This window comes from Leptidea sinapis, chromosome 13, assembly GCF_905404315.1.
Source record: "Leptidea sinapis chromosome 13, ilLepSina1.1, whole genome shotgun sequence".
Taxonomy (NCBI): domain Eukaryota; kingdom Metazoa; phylum Arthropoda; class Insecta; order Lepidoptera; family Pieridae; genus Leptidea; species Leptidea sinapis.
The window spans coordinates 12,011,546-12,029,887 of NC_066277.1; the positions used below are offsets into that span (position 1 = coordinate 12,011,546).

Genomic DNA, 18,342 nt, shown 5'->3' on the forward strand with positions numbered 1-18,342 from the left:
TAGTGAGCTGTTCTCAGACTATTTTTATACTACTTTTTTATCCAGTTCATCGCCTAGCTCTCAAATGCCTCCACCATCATCAAATCCGGCCTGTGAATTGGGGAACCTAGAAGTCAGTTGCAACAAGTATATGAACTCCTTAAGTCATTAGATCTGAAAAAATCTTCAGGACCTGACCATTTACCAGCTGAATTTATCGTGGCATGTGCCTTCGAGCTGTCATTACCAATATCATTATTGTTTAAGAGATCCTTCAACGAAGGTCTGGTTCCCCTCAATGGAAAACTGCTTATGTCTCTCCAATACATAAAAAAGGTTCCAGGGAAAATGTAGAAAATTACAGGCCAATATCCAAACTTAGCTTATTTGCAAAAGTTCTTGAGAGACTTATGTTCACGCAAGTTTACAAAACATTTAGTTCGGCTTTTGATCAATGTCAACATGGATTTTTAAAAGCACGCTCTACCGTCACAAACTTAGCAGTGCTAAATGACTACATATCTGAACAAATGGTACAGGGTAATCAAGTTGATGTTATTTACATGGACTATACGAAAGCATTCGACCGAATTGACCATTGTATTCTTCTCAAAAAGCTTACAGCACTTGGTATCCGTGACGATTTATACAATTGGTTTAAATCTTATCTCTCTGATAGAAAATAGGCTGTTGTTCTCAATGGCTACTGCTCTTCTTGGAAAAATATACCCTCTGGGGTCTGGGGTCCCTCAAGGATCATTACTAGGACCTCTGCTTTTTATAATTTTCATAAATGACATCGGACGATTCATTAAAAATTCGAATTACCTTTTGTTTGCAGATGATATGAAAATTTTTGGTACAGCAAATAATAAGACAGATACATTACGCATTCAAGAAGATTTGTATAGACTGGATGACTATTGTACCGTGTACAAATTTGACCTAAATGTATCCAAATGTTTCTACATGCATTACACTACTAAGCCTACCCCTTTCCCTCATACGTATATTTTAAAACACGAACCTCTATCCGTGGTAAACGAAACAAGAGATCTAGGTGTTGTCCATGATAGCAAAATAACTTTCGTACCACATATTGATCAGGCTATTAAAGCGTCTAAAGCACTAGGTTTCATAATACGTACAGCCAAACCTTTCAAAAGTATGAAAACATTAAAAGTTCTTTCGTTCGCAGCCATCTTGAATACGGTTCACAAATTTGGAACCCAATGTATGCTGAACACATTAATCGAATTGAAAGGGTTCAGCGGAAGTTTACACGATATCTAGGCTTTAAGTTTAAATTACCTAATGTAAGCTATGAAGAACGTTGCAAGCGCTTCCACCTTCTACCACTTAAAGCACGTAGAGATATTTCTGATATAATCACCTTAATCAAAATACTAAGAAGTATGATTGACTGTTCTATATTACTGACCAAAGTCTGTCTGGCAGCCCCTAGTAGAATGTTAAGACAACAGCATATCTTTGCTGTACCATTCTGTCGCACAAATTATAGAAGGAACACATTTATTTTAAGAGCTATGCAGTCATTCAATGATTTTTGTGACACGGATAATATTGATCTCTTTAACTCCAGTTTTAATTCAATTAGAGCCCATTTGGTAAAACAATTTAGCAGTGATTAACAAATTAACATTAGGAATGAAATTACTCTTTTTTGATCATGCTCTCAACTGGCGATAGGAGTGCGAGAAGATTTTATTTAATAATTTTATGAAGCTTTATTTAATAAGTTTAAATTATACTTGTGTTGTTTGTTTGTAATTAATATGTTACATTTAATAATAGTATACTTGTTCCTATGTACATGTGAAAGCCTATTATTAGCTCGAACGAATTATGTTTGTTAATCATTTTAGTGTATGTAAAACCAGCTGTTGGCTTTCTTAAAAATATTAAAAAAAATATCTATACCCTCCACAGCTATTATAGTTTTCTGCAAACAAAGTTGAAAATTACATATTTTTTGCGGATTTCTCAATATACAATAGGTACTTTATAAGTGCGACGAGACGTTTATACATACAAGTTTTTTAAATTTCAGAAGTACAGCGACGTTCCACGAAGAAATGCACACAGGTGTGTTGATGTCATGCAAACATTGTAATATACAATTTAGGTGAGAACATTTTTAGTTATTCATTTTTTTTCGGTTTTTGATTAATTGTGTTAAGCGGTTTGAGTTGAGTTAAATGTAACAACAATTATATTATAAAATCATCAATCAATAGTGTAGCTAATTTATAAAGTTGTAAATCCATAGAGGATGCTCTAGCACAGAGATTATTAAACTTATTTCTTTTATAGCTAATTTTATGTCATCATACAGGACACAAATATAAACTAATTAGAGCGTCTGTGCACTTATCCGTAAATCTTCAAAGTGGCTGTCATACAAAATCGTAGGTACATTCAGATCGTATTTTTTCATGGATTCGTAAAATAACGGATGAGTGCACCAACACCCTTATTTGAAAATTTAAATATAAAGTATCTAAATGACATTACAAATCAACTATCGCTCCCCAAAACCACGTCAATGATGCCCATTTTTTTATGGGCCCTTAAACGCCCCTCTCTAGGTCTATAATGCCCACAAGGTGGCGTTATCGCCCACCTTGAGAAAAACTGCCAGTCTAACAGCTATGACTGTAGAGCAAGTAGATAAGGAAAATATAGGGCTGCACACATCTACATATTTAGAAAAACCTTTTTATATCGTTTATCTCCTGATCCTCTTTACTAAAACTTAACTAAAATTTGAAGTATCATTAAAACTTAAAACACAACTAATAACCTGATTTCAGGAGGTCTACTCGCAAAATCGACAACGATACATTCCGAACGATACGATAATACTCCGAATATATCGCACCTACCCTACTCTAACAAATGCTCGTATTTGGTATCGTTTATCGTAACAACATCGTAACCATAGACAAATATTTTGATTTTTTTACGATATTAGACTGAATGAATTATGCGCAAACCTTGAAAAACTTAATATTAACTGTGTTATGTCGCTGTTAAGTGTCAAAAGTCAAAACATAGTTTAGACGCTAAGGACCATGCCAGACTCTGCACCACCAATTTGGTATCATTTACACAAAATGTAAATATTCAAAAATTATGTAATGAATATAATATGACCACTTAAAATTTAATAAATAATACAAAACTTGCAGATGATTAAATGTAAAAAAAAGTAACTCAACCCTTCTCGTCAACTTCCTATTTCTCAGGCGGCCATTTGCATTACTTTCTACGCATAAACGATCAACAAAGTGACTTAAATTACTTGGTAGAAAAAAAATCCTCTTGAATAGTAGTATATCACATATATTTATTTTAATTTTATTTATTAAGTGTGTATATTATATGGCAAATATGTGTGTATATTATATGGCAAATATAGCTATACAACTTGAAACGATAATAGAAACGACAGCCTAGAAGATGTTGTTGAGATTATCGTAAAAGTGACGTTTAATTGTTTGTCGAATTCGAATATTCGTCTCTGACATTTTCAACTAAGAGTAGGGTTAGGACCGATAATATCAAAAATGTTTTGTTTGTTCAATCATCGTTTCGACATCGAATACGATGTAACTAAGAGTAGGATTCGACACGACTAATGCCACGATATATCGAATATCGATTTTAGGAGTTTGCCCCCAGGATCTGTAAGCGAATAGGATCTCTACTTTAAATTAAAGATTATGGTTTGTAAATCGTAAATTAATATTATAAACAATACCGTTTTCATTATTTATAATTTATTTATCACCACCCTTTTGATTTTACTTCTTTTAAAGCCTCGCCGAGTATAAGAACACTGGGTCTTGAAATCTAGAAGGCAAAGCGAAAATGCGGAACCAGTGCTCTGCGAACGGCTCGATCACTTTAGCGTTGCATAAAGGCTTGCTTCATTTTATGTCTTCTACCGAATTTATCACAGGGATCAGTTCTAAGAGCTGTTTGACCTGATTCCTTCCTCCGAATACCAATTTTGCATTACACGCCACAAATAAAAATCCTCATCATTTGGATATGTGGAATTCCTATAAACTTTCCTAAAAGTCCGGCAACTATGATTCATCTGGTGTTGGAGGTGAAGGCGGCGTTGATCACTTAACAACAATAACCGTACGTTCCTATGTCCTCCACTTTAAAAATAATGCGTTGTGATCGTTGATTTGTTTGTACGTGAGCGAGCTGAAACAAATTTTTCATATATTTATAATTATCTGTCAACAGGAACAAGTCAACGTACTACAAACATATGCGAAAACACAGACCTCCTAGACATAAATGCACTATATGCGGCTCTTTCTTCAGCAGTGAACACAGACTTTTGCAACACAAACGAAAGCAACACGTCTTAGAGAATGTTAGTATTATATACTTATTTTGTAAAAAAAGGTGTAGCGTATTAACGATTTTCTAAATCTCACCTATGTCGATCAACCCCATGCTATTTAACTCAATAATCAATACAGTTTTCGTTAGGGAAGAGGAGAAACGAGGTATACATATCAGTCACATGATGATGATGAAACTAGAGGAATCACAAAAGAGATTATACACAAGGGGACATTCCGCTAGCTCGATACTAGATATTGTTAAATTATAACCTATGATAATTTGCAAGGTTCTCTTGGGGTCTTTACCAACTTATGCAACGCATTTGACTGTGTTTAACTATATATATCTGGCTGGGAAATTATACCAATACGTGTAAATATAATGCTCTGGATCTTTTAAAATCATATTGGAGTTGTAAGATTCAGAGTGCTGATGTCACTGACGTATGAAATCAGCAGGTTCAGTATTCACTATGAGCGTGGCACAGGGTTCAATTGTGGGTCCCCATCTTTATTATTTAGTGACTATATTATATTAATGACAATTGAAAATTGTGTTTTGACCAGGCGAATGAGGTTTTTTCTACGGTGGTCAATTGGATTAGTGTAAATAAACTTTTGCTTAACGGAAATAAATGTATTAAATTTAACAGCAACAGTTAGGAACTATTATTTATTTAATAATAACGCAACAAAATATAATTAAGTGGAATTGAAAATATTGTGAGGCTATAGCTGTTGATTCTTAGCTTTTCAACGGGGACCGCACATTGTTTATCAAATCAAAAAATATCTAAGTTCTGCAGCATATGCCATCAATAATTCAAGTTTGCTAGCATAGTTTATTTTAGTAAGTTTCATAGTGAAATTACCTACTTTAATATAAATATTTAGCTGACCGCTGACATAAATACTATAATTGCGCTGCAGAAACGGGCGATTCCGTAACAACTGTACTGTGGTAAGATGTCTCTGTCGGAGTCTCCATTAATATAGGTAATGCTTTCACGGAAACAAGTACTCACTTGTCCGCCAGATAATAGAGCAAGCAGAAGTCCTGGACTATTTGGAATGTCAAGTACGCTATATCTTTAAAAAGGTGACAGGTTTTTCATGAAATCTTCGAAACGTCTGTTATTGCAGATTTATATGATCACACAAATCATCAACTTGACGTGAGCCTAAGAGGCAAATTTATAGCAAATATATACAAAAATATACCATCAAATTATATAAATATCACCTTATATTATATCACATTATACCTTTTTTATCAATAATTTATCTACTATTTTAGGAGAATCAAGGTGATAAAGATAAGAGTACGTTCTGTGAGACGTGTAACACGACCTTCAAGACTCGCCGGGCGTACGAGAAGCACCTAACTTACTTTGACGAGTGAGTGACAATTTGTTAAGACCTTGTTATATCACATGTAGAATTATAATTTATCACCACAATATTAGCTGCTGCTAAACTAGGTTTTAAAAGCCTTGTATCTTTCTGCCTGTACGGGCGCGGAAATTGTGCCATTTCACTCGGTGCGAACCTTCTAACTTTGTTAATATTTGATATATAAAAACTTCGCGACGCTTCGGGCATGCATCAAGCACCACAGTCTCAGATATCATCACCACATATATCACAGAATCCCCTGCGATATATTATGTGGCGTCTCGCTTTCGGTACATCACCTTCTATATTGCTATCTCACAACCATACATTGGAAAAGTTTTTAAGACAGTAAGGGACGAGACTTGCAGGTCGTTCAGCCGCTTATAACAATGCAGTGCCGCTCAGGATTTTTGAAAAACCCAAAAAATTCTGAGCGACACTACAACTGCGCTCGTCACCTTGAGATATAAGAGGTTAAGTCTATAAGGTGTAAAGAAAAAAATTTTTCTCCTGTAAATCGGACGTTTGCTATTTTTGTATTTTTGCCTTTTCAGTGACGGTATGTTTTGCGAGAATATACTAATTCGTCCTTTTGATGAATTTTCGTATCTTCTCCAGCATCCATCTACGTACAACAAAGCTGTGGGATGAGCTTGCTTGTGCGGTGTTTCCGAGACGATACGACATAGGTATCTTCAAAAGAAGCGTGTACACTTTCCTTAAAGGGCGGCAATGCTCCTGTGATTCTGACACTTTCAATTAGATTGTTTCAGCGTCTTTCGAAAGCTTAAAAATTTAAATTGGATCGCAATGACCTTTCTTATTTTTTTTTCTGCATTTTTAAAAGATCGGTCGGATCGGTGTGTAGTAACGTACCGAGCAAAGCTCGAGTGTGCGTCACTTCTTGCTCGTGAGTCCCTACTGGCTGGCCTACTCTGTAGAGGCCGCCGCGCGTACTTATGATTTCGATACCTACGCGGGGTGTGAGACAGTGAGACAGGCCTGACCATACTGCAAAATATCAGTAGGTGCTTACTGCAATTCAGATAAATAATTAAAAATTTTTTCATTTACTTCGAGCATATAGTGTGTCATTTTTCATATGTCAAACAAAAATCTGGCTTCCTGTCAAAAAATAAATGTCATTCTACCTCTCAAAGTCAAAGTAATCGGTACTTCTAATTAAAAACACAAGTTGTACAGGGCGGCACTGAAAATTTCGGGAATCAAGGAAGTGACACAAAATTACTATTTAAAATGTATTTATTGCTTTTCGAAGTATTCTCCGCGAAATTTTTCCATACGATGGAACCAATCATTGAAGCAACCATTCCATTCGGAAGTTGGGGTCTCCAAAATAGCCGTTTTGTAGGCGTCCACAGCTTCTTCAGGTGATGAAAATCTCTGATCACGCAATTTATTCTTTATTTTAGGGAAAGTAATAAATCATTAGCGCTTAGGTCGGGGCTGTACGGCGGATGGTCTAATAATTCTATGTTTTCTTGCTCTAAAATCTTTTGTTCTGTGCGCGGTGTGAGAACCCGCGTTCTCGTGATGGAGGATGATGCGGCGGTTACAGTTCTCTTTGCGGAGTTCAGAAACGACCTGTGGCAAACAAATGCTAGCATACCATTCTGCATTAACCGTTCTTTGTCCCTCAAGAGGAATAGTCGCAACATGGCTGGTTTTGGAGACAAACGTGGCCACCATTTTTTTTGCAACACTCCGTGAACGAACAATTTTTGTAGGCTTTAACTCATTTACGAACACCCAAACTCGTGACTAGTTTTTTGTTTCGGGTTCGTACGCGTATATCCAGGATTCGTCACCTGATACGATGTTGTATATAGCATTTGAGGATCCTGCGTGGAATCTTTCGAGAGTTCTGACGCACCAAGTAACGCGAGCCGCTTTTTGCTCTTCACAGAGCAAATGCCGTATCCATCGGGAAAAGAACTTTTTTACACCTAATTGTTTATGCAAGATTATTTGTATATGACTCATGCCAATGTCTAAAGTTGCCTGAATTTCGCGGTATGTCACATGTCCATCTTCCTCAATCAGCTTACGCACAGCATCAACGTTTTCTTTGGTGACTGCAGTTTTTGGGCGACCTTGACGGGGATCATCACTGAGCTTGACACGTCCACGTTGAAATTCAGCAAACCAGCTGTAAATTGTGGTTTTGGATGGGGCTTCATCACCAAATGCAGAAATCATCCGGTCAACACACTGTTTTTGTGTTAAACCACTTCGAAAGTCATAATAAATCATCGCTCTAGAATTTTCTCGAGTCAATTCCATTTTCTCAACGACTAAACAAGTTTGACAAGACCTTGTGACGAGACCGAGAATCTTTTTTTAAATAAATAAATGGTATTCGATTTTTAAAGCCAACGAGTTTTCAATTAAAAAGATTTAATATGACAGGAACAGTGGAAATATTCCATTCCCGATACTTTTATTGCAGCCCTCGTTTATACGAGGTTTATACAGTAGATTATTCTACTGTTATGGACGGATGATGTCGCCTAACGTTATGTGGGTCATCTACTAGTTCTATTGCGTAATCCCTGAAATAAATTCAAGTGTGTGTTAATTTTAGGAATGCCAAACAGGGGGTCCGAAAGAAGAGGCCGAAAATAAAACCGACTACATGCTACCAGGTAGGGCATATTATTATATTAGTTCTATATTGTAATATTAATTTTGTATCAGCTGTTGTGTGAAAAAGATTATGATTTCATACATTCTCGGGCAGACGATGCTTAGTAGCGATCTTACTAGTATTGTGTACTACAGCAAGGAATATATAGTAGTACAAGTACAGAAGTCTCACTCTGCAAAATCAATTAAGGAAATAGGGCTCTTGCGGCCACACAATAAGGTGTAATTCAGATCGCACAGCGTTACTAACCTACATTTTTATTCTTCCTTGAAGTTGCCTCTCTTTCTATCACGTGTCTCTTACCTCTTCTGACGACATTAGAGATGTCTTCTTTACCAAAAACTGTACTTAGTATAAGGTCATCTTTTAAAATATTTATATATATAATTCATCTGTACGTGTGTGACCTCTTCCTAAACGGCTGGACCGATTTTGATGATCTGTTTAGAGTGTTCAATCTCAAATACACTATTTGAGATTGATTTAGATTCTCAATACAGTCGACATATAATTCTCCTAAGTATGTTAGTAATATCCTTCTAACGTCTGGACCGATTTTTCAAATTTAACACGTGTGTACAGGACAACGTCTGTCGGGTCCGCTAGTATATTATATAAATAGGTACGTAATAGTAATTTTAAAACAATATTCTTTCGTTGTTAAACCTAACAAAACCAAAAACTAATGTATTGTTGCATAGTCATTCTTACTTAGTATAAGAAAAAAAATAGCTACCTAGCTATCATGGTAATTTAATAATAATAATTATCACTATCAATTAGATTGTTTCAGGCGTCTTTCGGAAGCTTAAAAATTTAAATTTGGATCGCAATGACCTTTCATATTTTTTTTCTGCATTTTTAAAAGGTCGGTCGGATCGGTGTGTATTAACGTAGAGAACAATGCTCGAGTGTGCGTTATTTCTCGCTCGTGAGTCCCTACTGGTTGGCCTACTCTGTAGAGGCCGCCGCACGTACTTATGATTTCGATACCTACATGGGGAGTGAGACAGGTCTGACCATACTGCAAAATATCATCAATTCTTACTGCAATTTAGATAAAAAATTAAATATTGTTGTTTTGTTATATTACGAAACAGTAAAATGAAAACCTCAAAATCGACGATTCTGTGTTATGCTTTCTGTAATATTCATAAAAGAACATAATTACTTTTATTTACTTAGAAGTTTCAACGCATACTGTAAATTATCTATTTACGTCTAAGTCACACTACTGACGACGTCCATACTTTCGGATATTTTTGTTGCATTTGAACTGCAGAGAGAGACCACGGAATTCCATGTTTGAACATATAAGAAACTCAACGGCCACATGATAATACTTGATAAATTTTTATTGCATGGGCGGTAATTATCTATTGAAATAAGATGACAGTAAAACAGTTTATATTTCAATTTTATAAATCATAATATTCGCGTTTGCTTATTTGTTGACAGTGCGGCAAACACTTCGCGACGCTGCGGGCATGCATCAAGCACCACAGTGCGGAACACCCCTGGAAGTTGTTCCACGGACCGAGCGACCGAATCCCCTGCGATATATGTGGCGTCTCGCTTGCGGTACCTCACCTTCCATATTACTGTCTGACAACCATACATGGAAAAGTTTTTTTATGACAGCAAGGAACGAGACGAGGCGGAGGTTCTGCTGATAGTAATTGATACTCCATGCCCATTACATTGCAGTGCCACTCAGGATTCTTGAAAAACCCATAAATTCTGAGCGGCACTACAATTGCGCTCGTCAACTTGAGACATAACATGTTAAGTCTCATTTGTCCAGTAATTTCACAGGCGACGGCGTCCTTCAGACTGAAGCACAATAATGCTTACACATTACTGCTTCACGGCAGAAATAGGCGCCGTTGTGTGTACACATAATCCAGCCGACATCCTGTGCAAAGGAGCCACCCAAAGTTATCAATACCCGGCCGAATCATTCTACTTTTGTTCCTCCAGAATAATTTCAAATTAAATCAAAACAAATATTTTTCTTTTGCAAAATTAACCTTGTTCTATACATTTCTGCCTTTCCCTCGCAAAGGACATTTATCCCTTTGTGGAAGAATAAAAAGTCAGTGAAGGCATTTCGTATTGCTTTTTCAAAATAAAAAAGGCATAAAAACTCATTTATTTTCTCAAAATTGATGCTTTTTTAAAGACGTCTTACTACTTATTAGCCTAACTTACGTTTTTTTTCTTTTGGAATATCATTAGATTTGACTCAGACAAATACCTATTAATTATATTATTATATTATTTTGTATCAGACAAATACCTATTAATTGTATTATTATATTAATAATCTTTAATGCTATATTTTGTAAACGTTTCCCTGTATGTGCAGTGTTTGTCCCACATCTAAATAATTTCTTATTTTTAAGTGATATTCCTCACTTTTGAGATTAATTATACAAAAAGTCCCGCATCTTTTGTATAGTTTTTGTCCCAAATAAAAATTGATTTTACTTTATACTTTTTTTTTATCAAATTCGTTGTTTGTCGCGCAATATAGAAATATAATAAAAAGTGTGTAATATGTTTGCAATAGCCTCGCAGTATGACCGCTCACAAGAACCGACACACCAAGGAGAAGAGCTACCCGTGTCTGATCTGCGGCAGGGTGTTCTACACCAGCATGATTCTGAAACGGCATCAACTGGTAATTGTGAAATAATTTACCAAGCTCCTTAGGCTACCTTAGATAAAATGGCTTAGTTACTCACATTCACTCACACAACCTACTCACCATTTCATTTACTCAATATGGATGCGATTTCTTCTTTTCTTTCTATTTATTTTTTTTGTTGTAAGATTTTCTTAATTTTATGTAGTATTTTTCGTTTTTGTCTTAAACTACAAAATTTTTCACATACTACTATTGAACTGTTATTAGTATTCCTTTTAATTGGCGTATCTATAATATATAAAAAAATAGTTACCAACAAGATTATAGTTATTTATCTACACCCATGCTTTAAATCATCTATTAAAGGTTCTAACACAGCTAGCTTATTGCCAACATTAAAACACCCAATGTCCTTATAACCATCACATCAACCAAACGAGTGTTGTAATGAAATTCAGTACAACATTACATCATCCGTTTTCATAATAACACTCCTACGGATGATATTATGGTTACTAGTACTGGCTTTTTTAATGTTAGCAATAAGCTAACTGTTTCAGAATCTTTTATAGAGGATTCATATTATGATGTATTAAAGTCAATAAAGCGGTCTAATTTTGATCCGAATTACATGTCTTGAACATATACAACGTTTTCCAGCTATCAAACGGCAGGCACCGCGTAACTCCGAGCCAATATTTTTCAAGGGGTCGTTTACATTTTATTCCATTCGCAGCCACCGTCTCATATATTATTTATATTTGAATACTTATGAGTTTCTCCCTTTTAATGACATTTACGTACCATTGGAGGCATTCAATTCCGTGAAACTATTTTTAAACTGTAAGGATGTAGGAAGTTAGACCGTTGTATATCATACTGTAGTTTAGTTTGGTTCTCTCAAACAAGGTAAACGGGATAATTATATGTAGGTAATAAATACAAGACTGAATATTTTATGGCTTTAAAGAATCTGGCCTTTATAGGACCCGCCACGTGCGTCTAAAGGTTTGTCGCAACACCTTGGATGACTGTCCCGGACAAACAATTCTGTAATGAGCTTAGGTTAAGATCTATAGAGCGTACTCGGACTTTGCTCAGACTTCACTTATGTAAAACTTAGCTGAGTGTTCGCTACATAATCTTTAATTATTTTTTGTAGTCATTTGATAGATGAAATTATGCTGGGCTTAGACCGCCCAATGCAAAAGTCAAGTTCGCGTTTTATCCAAGCAAGGTGTTCCGCAAGTAAAGTCTGAGCAAAGAACAAGCACGCTCTATAGATCTCAGTCTGAGTCACAAAGAGAACATATCTCGATGAAACTAATTCACGGTAGCTGTTAATAAATATTATTGTTTGTATACAGACGCACACAGGCGAGAAGCCGTTCAAATGTACGTTATGTGACAAACGGTTCACACAGAGCAACAGTAGGAAGCTGCACCACAGACTCGTCCACCTCAAGGAACCTCACCCCTACAAGAGGTAAGAGCTGCGCGAATACGTGATGACAGATTTTGGATTACTCTTCTATAATGTCGATAAGCTTAGATCATTTTTACGTCTAGTTATACTGTAACAGCTGTGAAAACGTCGAAAAAAATTACGACGTTGACAGGTAACTTCTATTTTGAACAATGCACTCACACTAACACTAAGTGACATACACGTCGCGTGTGTACGACGCAGCTTGTCACGAACACTAAAGTAATAAACCTGGCCTGTTTTCGTTGGTTGTCTAGCAGCAAGAGACTCTATCTTGACGTATGAATTATCTAAGACTAACGAAAATTACTGTACTTTTATCAATCTACTAACTACATTGAACTACGCCCGATACGCAGGTATCATGGTGGCCGTTTATCGCCTATAACACGTAATATAAATAAAACTTCTAGTGATGCGGTCATGATAATTGAGAAGTGACGTCATGGCCATCAAGTAGACGCCCTTTATTTTGATTATCGCAAAGCTTTTGATAGGGTAAATAACGATATCCTTCTCAGTAATCTCAGTGCTATTGGTCTATCTCCTCAACTTTTTTACGTAATCGCTGACTATCGCTGACTGTCAGAAATTCGTTCGATATGGTATATATAAGTCTAAACCATATCATACGCGATCCGGTGTAAGTCAGGGTTCTATCTTAGGACCCATGTTCTTCCTCATCATGGTTAACGATCTTTCGGAATGTATTAAATATGTAAAATGTCTATTATATGCCGATGACCTAAAGCTTGTCTTCAAAATTACTTCTTGCCTCAAGTTGCAACGCAATCTAACAGCTTTATGTCACTGGAGTGAAACGAATAAAATGGAATTCAATCGTGACAAATGTTCAGTCATGACTTCAATCAGAGTTCGGCGTCCTTTCATATATGAGTACAAAATGGATGGAATTCCTATCCCCAGAATAGAGAAGATTTGCTTTGGAAGAAGCGCCATACAGGCCTTCAATATATCCAGGCTAACTGCCAGCCCTTCCCCCTTGTTTTCGATAACCGCCGCCCATCTATGTGTTAGGCATACCAGAAGATCGCCTGCCGACCGACCAAGGCGAAAGCCGTACTGTCTCTCTCAAGTGATGACCCTTTAGGTATATTGTCTCCTTTTTGGATCGGATGGACAAGGGCTTACTTCCATGCGTCATAGACTACGCCCTTTGAGTATGAGTGCCGGAATAAACTTGTTAGTACCGGCGTCAACTCAGGGGCGCACGATTGGAGAAATTTCATCCGGGACGCTTGACTTCCTTAGATCCAACGAAAACTCAGCTCGCCGAACTGTTTTCTTTCTGGCCAATTACCGTATTTTATACTTCTACTATATCGAATATTTTTTTTAATCCTTTCACCCTATTTTTTCTTAAAACTATCTATTATTTTGAGGACTAAATGCTTTAATCGGCTGAATCTGAATCTGCATCAACGGTCAGCTCTAGTCAACAAGCCTATTATTACAAGAGATGTTTTACTATTTTGAAGTAAAACTTGACTCGGGAACTCAGCTGGCGAATGCGTGACGAGAGCGTTACGCGAACGGTGATTTCTTGATTATTTTGTAAATTCATTTCGTTCATGAATAATTTTGTACATTAATGTTTTGTTTACTTCATTCGTATGGTCTAAAGCACGCTCTTTTTTTTAAATGACAGGGATTGGTGGATAAATATGTGAGGTTCACTCAACCACGGCGATACAATAATATGTCGCTGACTCACAATAGCTACACACAGTGTCCATAGATGTCGCTGTTTTAGGAACGGAAACAGAATGTTTATTATTTAAATTACTATCTATTCTAAGATTATTATTTAACAATCTTATCATAAAGCACTTCTGCATTTGTTTCAGAGGTGGAAAATATAAAAGAAAAGTGGTTGGGGATATAACACAAAAGACGGTAAGCGTCTTAAAATAAATCAATTTGTTTAGCGAGTGCTTGAGATAAATGTCATTTGTAACTGTTAAAATAAATTCCATGTGTTTTGTTTTAGATTTCGGAGCAGCCGAAAGAACTGTAAGTGAATACATAATTATTAATATTCTAGCACATAATATGTATCTAAAGCTTGTATCTTCCTCGCCTTATTTCTATTCTAGCCTTTAAACCGTAATGGTGTAGTCAGTAGCATATATAATACACTATATACTAGAGATTGATGTGCCACTGATGTTTTTGAGTTGTACCCAAGCTAAGAGATGGCGCTGCGTTATTATTACCCTCGTAGCGTAGGTACCATCGCTAGATGGCGCTCATTTTGTTTATAATATTGTTGACCGTATTGATTAATTGCAGTCAAAACAATTCAGGTTCCGCATAAGTAGGTAGCTAATCATCAACATATCATATACTAAAACCTACTCCGAAACACGCTGCATCTAATCGTACAAGTATTATTCCGATCGGTTCAGTGGATTTCGCAGTATAACCTAAGAATGCTCCCCATTTATTATTGTTATAAAATAATGTTAAAACCAATGGAACTTGTTTGTTTTACCTACTTCTCGGTTAAGTCGAGCTGATAAGTATGTACTGAATTTCAGTACAGCACTCGCTTTGATGATGAAATGGTTATTAGGACATTGGGTGTTTTAATGTTGGCAATAAGCTAACTGATTTAGAATCTTTAATAGAGGATTTAAAACATGGGTATAGATAAATGCTTTTACAATATGATTCCAGAAAATGTTCAAAACAAATGTGTTCCGAAATTGAAAAGAACTGTCAAAAACATTCGAGTGGCGGTAACCTTAAGGTTTTTATAGTAATAACTTTTTTTGGTTATTATAGGAATGAGTCTGAGGATACAGAGAGTATAACTGACAAACAAGGGCTCAGTAAGCGGCGCTGGAAAATAAAACCGACGACATGTCACCAGGTATGATATTCATATATTATGTTTGTTTTATAATCAAGGAACATAGTAAAAACTAAAATAAGGGGTAGTGCGGATGTTATTTTCAGATTTTTATATAATTCCGAAAAACATGATACATAATGCAGGTATGCCGTAATCCCTGCCATATTTTAAAGACTAAATTGTATATAATCCGCATATGTAGTTATTTACAATAATTACTGTCTTTGTTTCAACATGGTAGACCACTTGGTTAAAGATTACAATGACTTATGACTAGGTCCACAATAATTTATAAAATATAATACAATAAATGTGAGTACTTACTTAAAATTTAAATGATGCCTATTTTCACTGATATGAAAAATTACAATGTCATAAATATTATAAAAAAAATGTATGTATGCACGCAAGAAGTTATATTTCTTTGGCCTAACAAAGCAAAAATCCTTAAAAAATTTTTTCCTCGTGCTATTCTACGTTTGCAGAAAGAACAATAGTGTCAAAATCTTGCAACAATGGCTTTGACAATTAATTATTTAATAACGAATATGGCTGTACGGGCTTGAACCCTTTGCATATCCTAGTAATGGACGAAGAAACCCAAAAAGAAAAAACGAATGTAGCAAACGCCAGAATTTTTTAGGAACCAACGTCATCATATTTTTATAAGGCACATAAAGAAGTATATCTTCAAAAATTTAAACATGATTTTCAGTTGAATTGGTATTATTAGCTTTAAATATCAATCTTGTAACAATTTTGATTAATATTTGTCCTCCATCTTCATTTGAGTTATTTGATTTTTGAGGTTATTTACAGATTTTTCGATTTGCTTCTGACGACACTTTTTTCAATCTATCTGATTTTTTTTACTTTCAGTATACTTCTTTCTGTCATGTATTGCCCGACTGCGTTTGTTTGAATACATACATAAAGAACAGGAAGCATGCAAGTGTCAAATAATTTGCATTTCATAATGTATGAAGCTGTCTATCTTTCATAACCTCTCTCAGGCCCCAGTACCTTCTTTTATTTTAAATTCTTCTTTCTACTTCTGTGAAATGTTTTAAAACAATTGTATATTATAATATGAACTCTCGGACACTCGAATCCTTTGTCCATCCCCACCATGTTTCTGCTTCATCTTGGCCGGCAACGCTCTTGTGATTCCTCTGGTGTTGCAGGAGAGTGTGGGCGGCGGTGATCACTTAACACCAGGTGACCTGTACGCTCGTTTGTCCTCCTATTCCATAAAAAAAAAATCTTTCAGGCACACCGCTGGCAGACGATACTCTCATAAACTCTGTTCGTCATTCATGTTCTTCCCAGATGCTGGCTAATATTCATCCTTTTCAAAAAGGAATCTCCAGCTGGGATTCCTCTTGTATCCCTATAGTATGTAGATTTTTGTTAATCCTGCAATGGCCAGTGATTGCATAGTGTTTTTAATTGATAGAGTGCCTTTTGAGTTCAATGTCAAAGCGTTTAAGTATTGGTTTTACCAGTGGGAGGCTCCTTTGCACAGGATGCGGGCTAGGTTATGGGTACCACAACGGAGTCTATTTCTGCCGTGAAGCAGTAATGTGTAAGCATTATTGTGTTTCTGTGTGTAGGGCGCCGTAGCTAGTGAAATTACTGGGCAAATGAGATGTAACATCTTATGACTGAAAGAGACGAGCGCAATTGTATTGCCGTTTAGAATTTTTGCGGCACTGCATTGTAATGGGCAAGGCGTATCAATTACCATCAGCTGAACGTCCTGTTCGTCTCGTCCATTATTATCATAAAAAAAATTGGTTTTGAGTGTTTTTGTCTGGAATAGGTCGATACCATACAATCTTGGTTATTATTTATAAAGTGAATAGTTATTTTTATTGACATTGGTCGATGTTAGGTTAGGTCGAGGCGTCGCTCATGTTTTAAAGTTCGCAACAATTCTCCGATAGCATAATGATGAGCCTGGTTCATCAACGATTCATGGATTCAAAGAAAGCTATGGAACAAAAGAGAATGAGTATATGCAGAGAATTGAGTGAATGAGATAGGAGATCTTTATCTGATTACCATTCGCCGTCGTTCTTTGTATTTTGAAAGCCTGAAGCGTCCTTCTCCACGACATGAACATGGAACAGTGTATGTTATTATTTCATTAAACAAAATATTTTCGTTTTAATATTTATAACAGTGTGGAGAACACTTCGAAACGCAGGCAGCGTGCATGAAGCACCACACCAAGGAACACCCCAGGACTTCGTTCTATCCGGAGAGCAACCGACACATCTGCGAGATATGTGGTGCATCCCTTGCGGTACAAATATATTAATATTATAAAACCTAAAGTGCCACAAAGATGTGAATGTTCTGTGTGTTAATTTCGCCACTATTTGTCTTTAAACAATTCGACACGTGTTTTGCCTCTACACGAGGCATCCTCAAGAGATGCTGACTCGCCAAACTGGCACGAGACTGAATTGAATGAGCTAGAAACCGCTCTTTTATACCCTCGTCGCATGAGTTGGCGCGCTGTGATTCGTCGGCTATTGTGACGTATTACCCCCGGAAGAGATACGTAACAATGGTGAAGAGACCAAATTTGTTTGTTCATTCAAAACAAAACTGATTTCAAGAAAACTTAAAACACTCGAATAGTTATGGATTTCCGCAAAATAACGCCTACTTCAATACATTTTCCGTTGGTAGTTGTTTTGCGTACCAAAAGAGCAATTTTTTTAACAAATACTTCGTGTCGGCAACGGATCAATTATGAGTGAAATAAGTGGATTTTTAATCCCCTAAGCAGACTGATTTTAATAATGTACATAACTTTATTGAGACATAACATTCCTTCGAATGTTATGCTAAATAAAAAGTTCAGATACATTATTGACTGAAAAA

At 36.1% G+C, this 18,342-nt stretch overlaps 1 protein-coding gene across 2 annotated transcripts in view; it reads left to right on the plus strand.

The window, feature by feature from the left end:
- Positions 1-18,342, plus strand: part of LOC126967624 (zinc finger protein 436-like) — a 34,567-nt gene that overhangs the window by 11,871 nt on the left and 4,354 nt on the right. For both annotated transcript variants that reach the window (XM_050812183.1, XM_050812182.1), the window contains exons 6-16: positions 2,051-2,125; positions 4,264-4,396; positions 5,668-5,768; positions 8,371-8,431; positions 9,892-10,014; positions 11,006-11,116; positions 12,451-12,569; positions 14,438-14,486; positions 14,581-14,603; positions 15,378-15,465; positions 17,633-17,755. In XM_050812183.1, the coding sequence (XP_050668140.1) occupies positions 2,051-2,125; positions 4,264-4,396; positions 5,668-5,768; positions 8,371-8,431; positions 9,892-10,014; positions 11,006-11,116; positions 12,451-12,569; positions 14,438-14,486; positions 14,581-14,603; positions 15,378-15,465; positions 17,633-17,755 (1,006 nt within the window). The remainder of the gene's footprint in view (positions 1-2,050; positions 2,126-4,263; positions 4,397-5,667; positions 5,769-8,370; positions 8,432-9,891; positions 10,015-11,005; positions 11,117-12,450; positions 12,570-14,437; positions 14,487-14,580; positions 14,604-15,377; positions 15,466-17,632; positions 17,756-18,342) is intronic.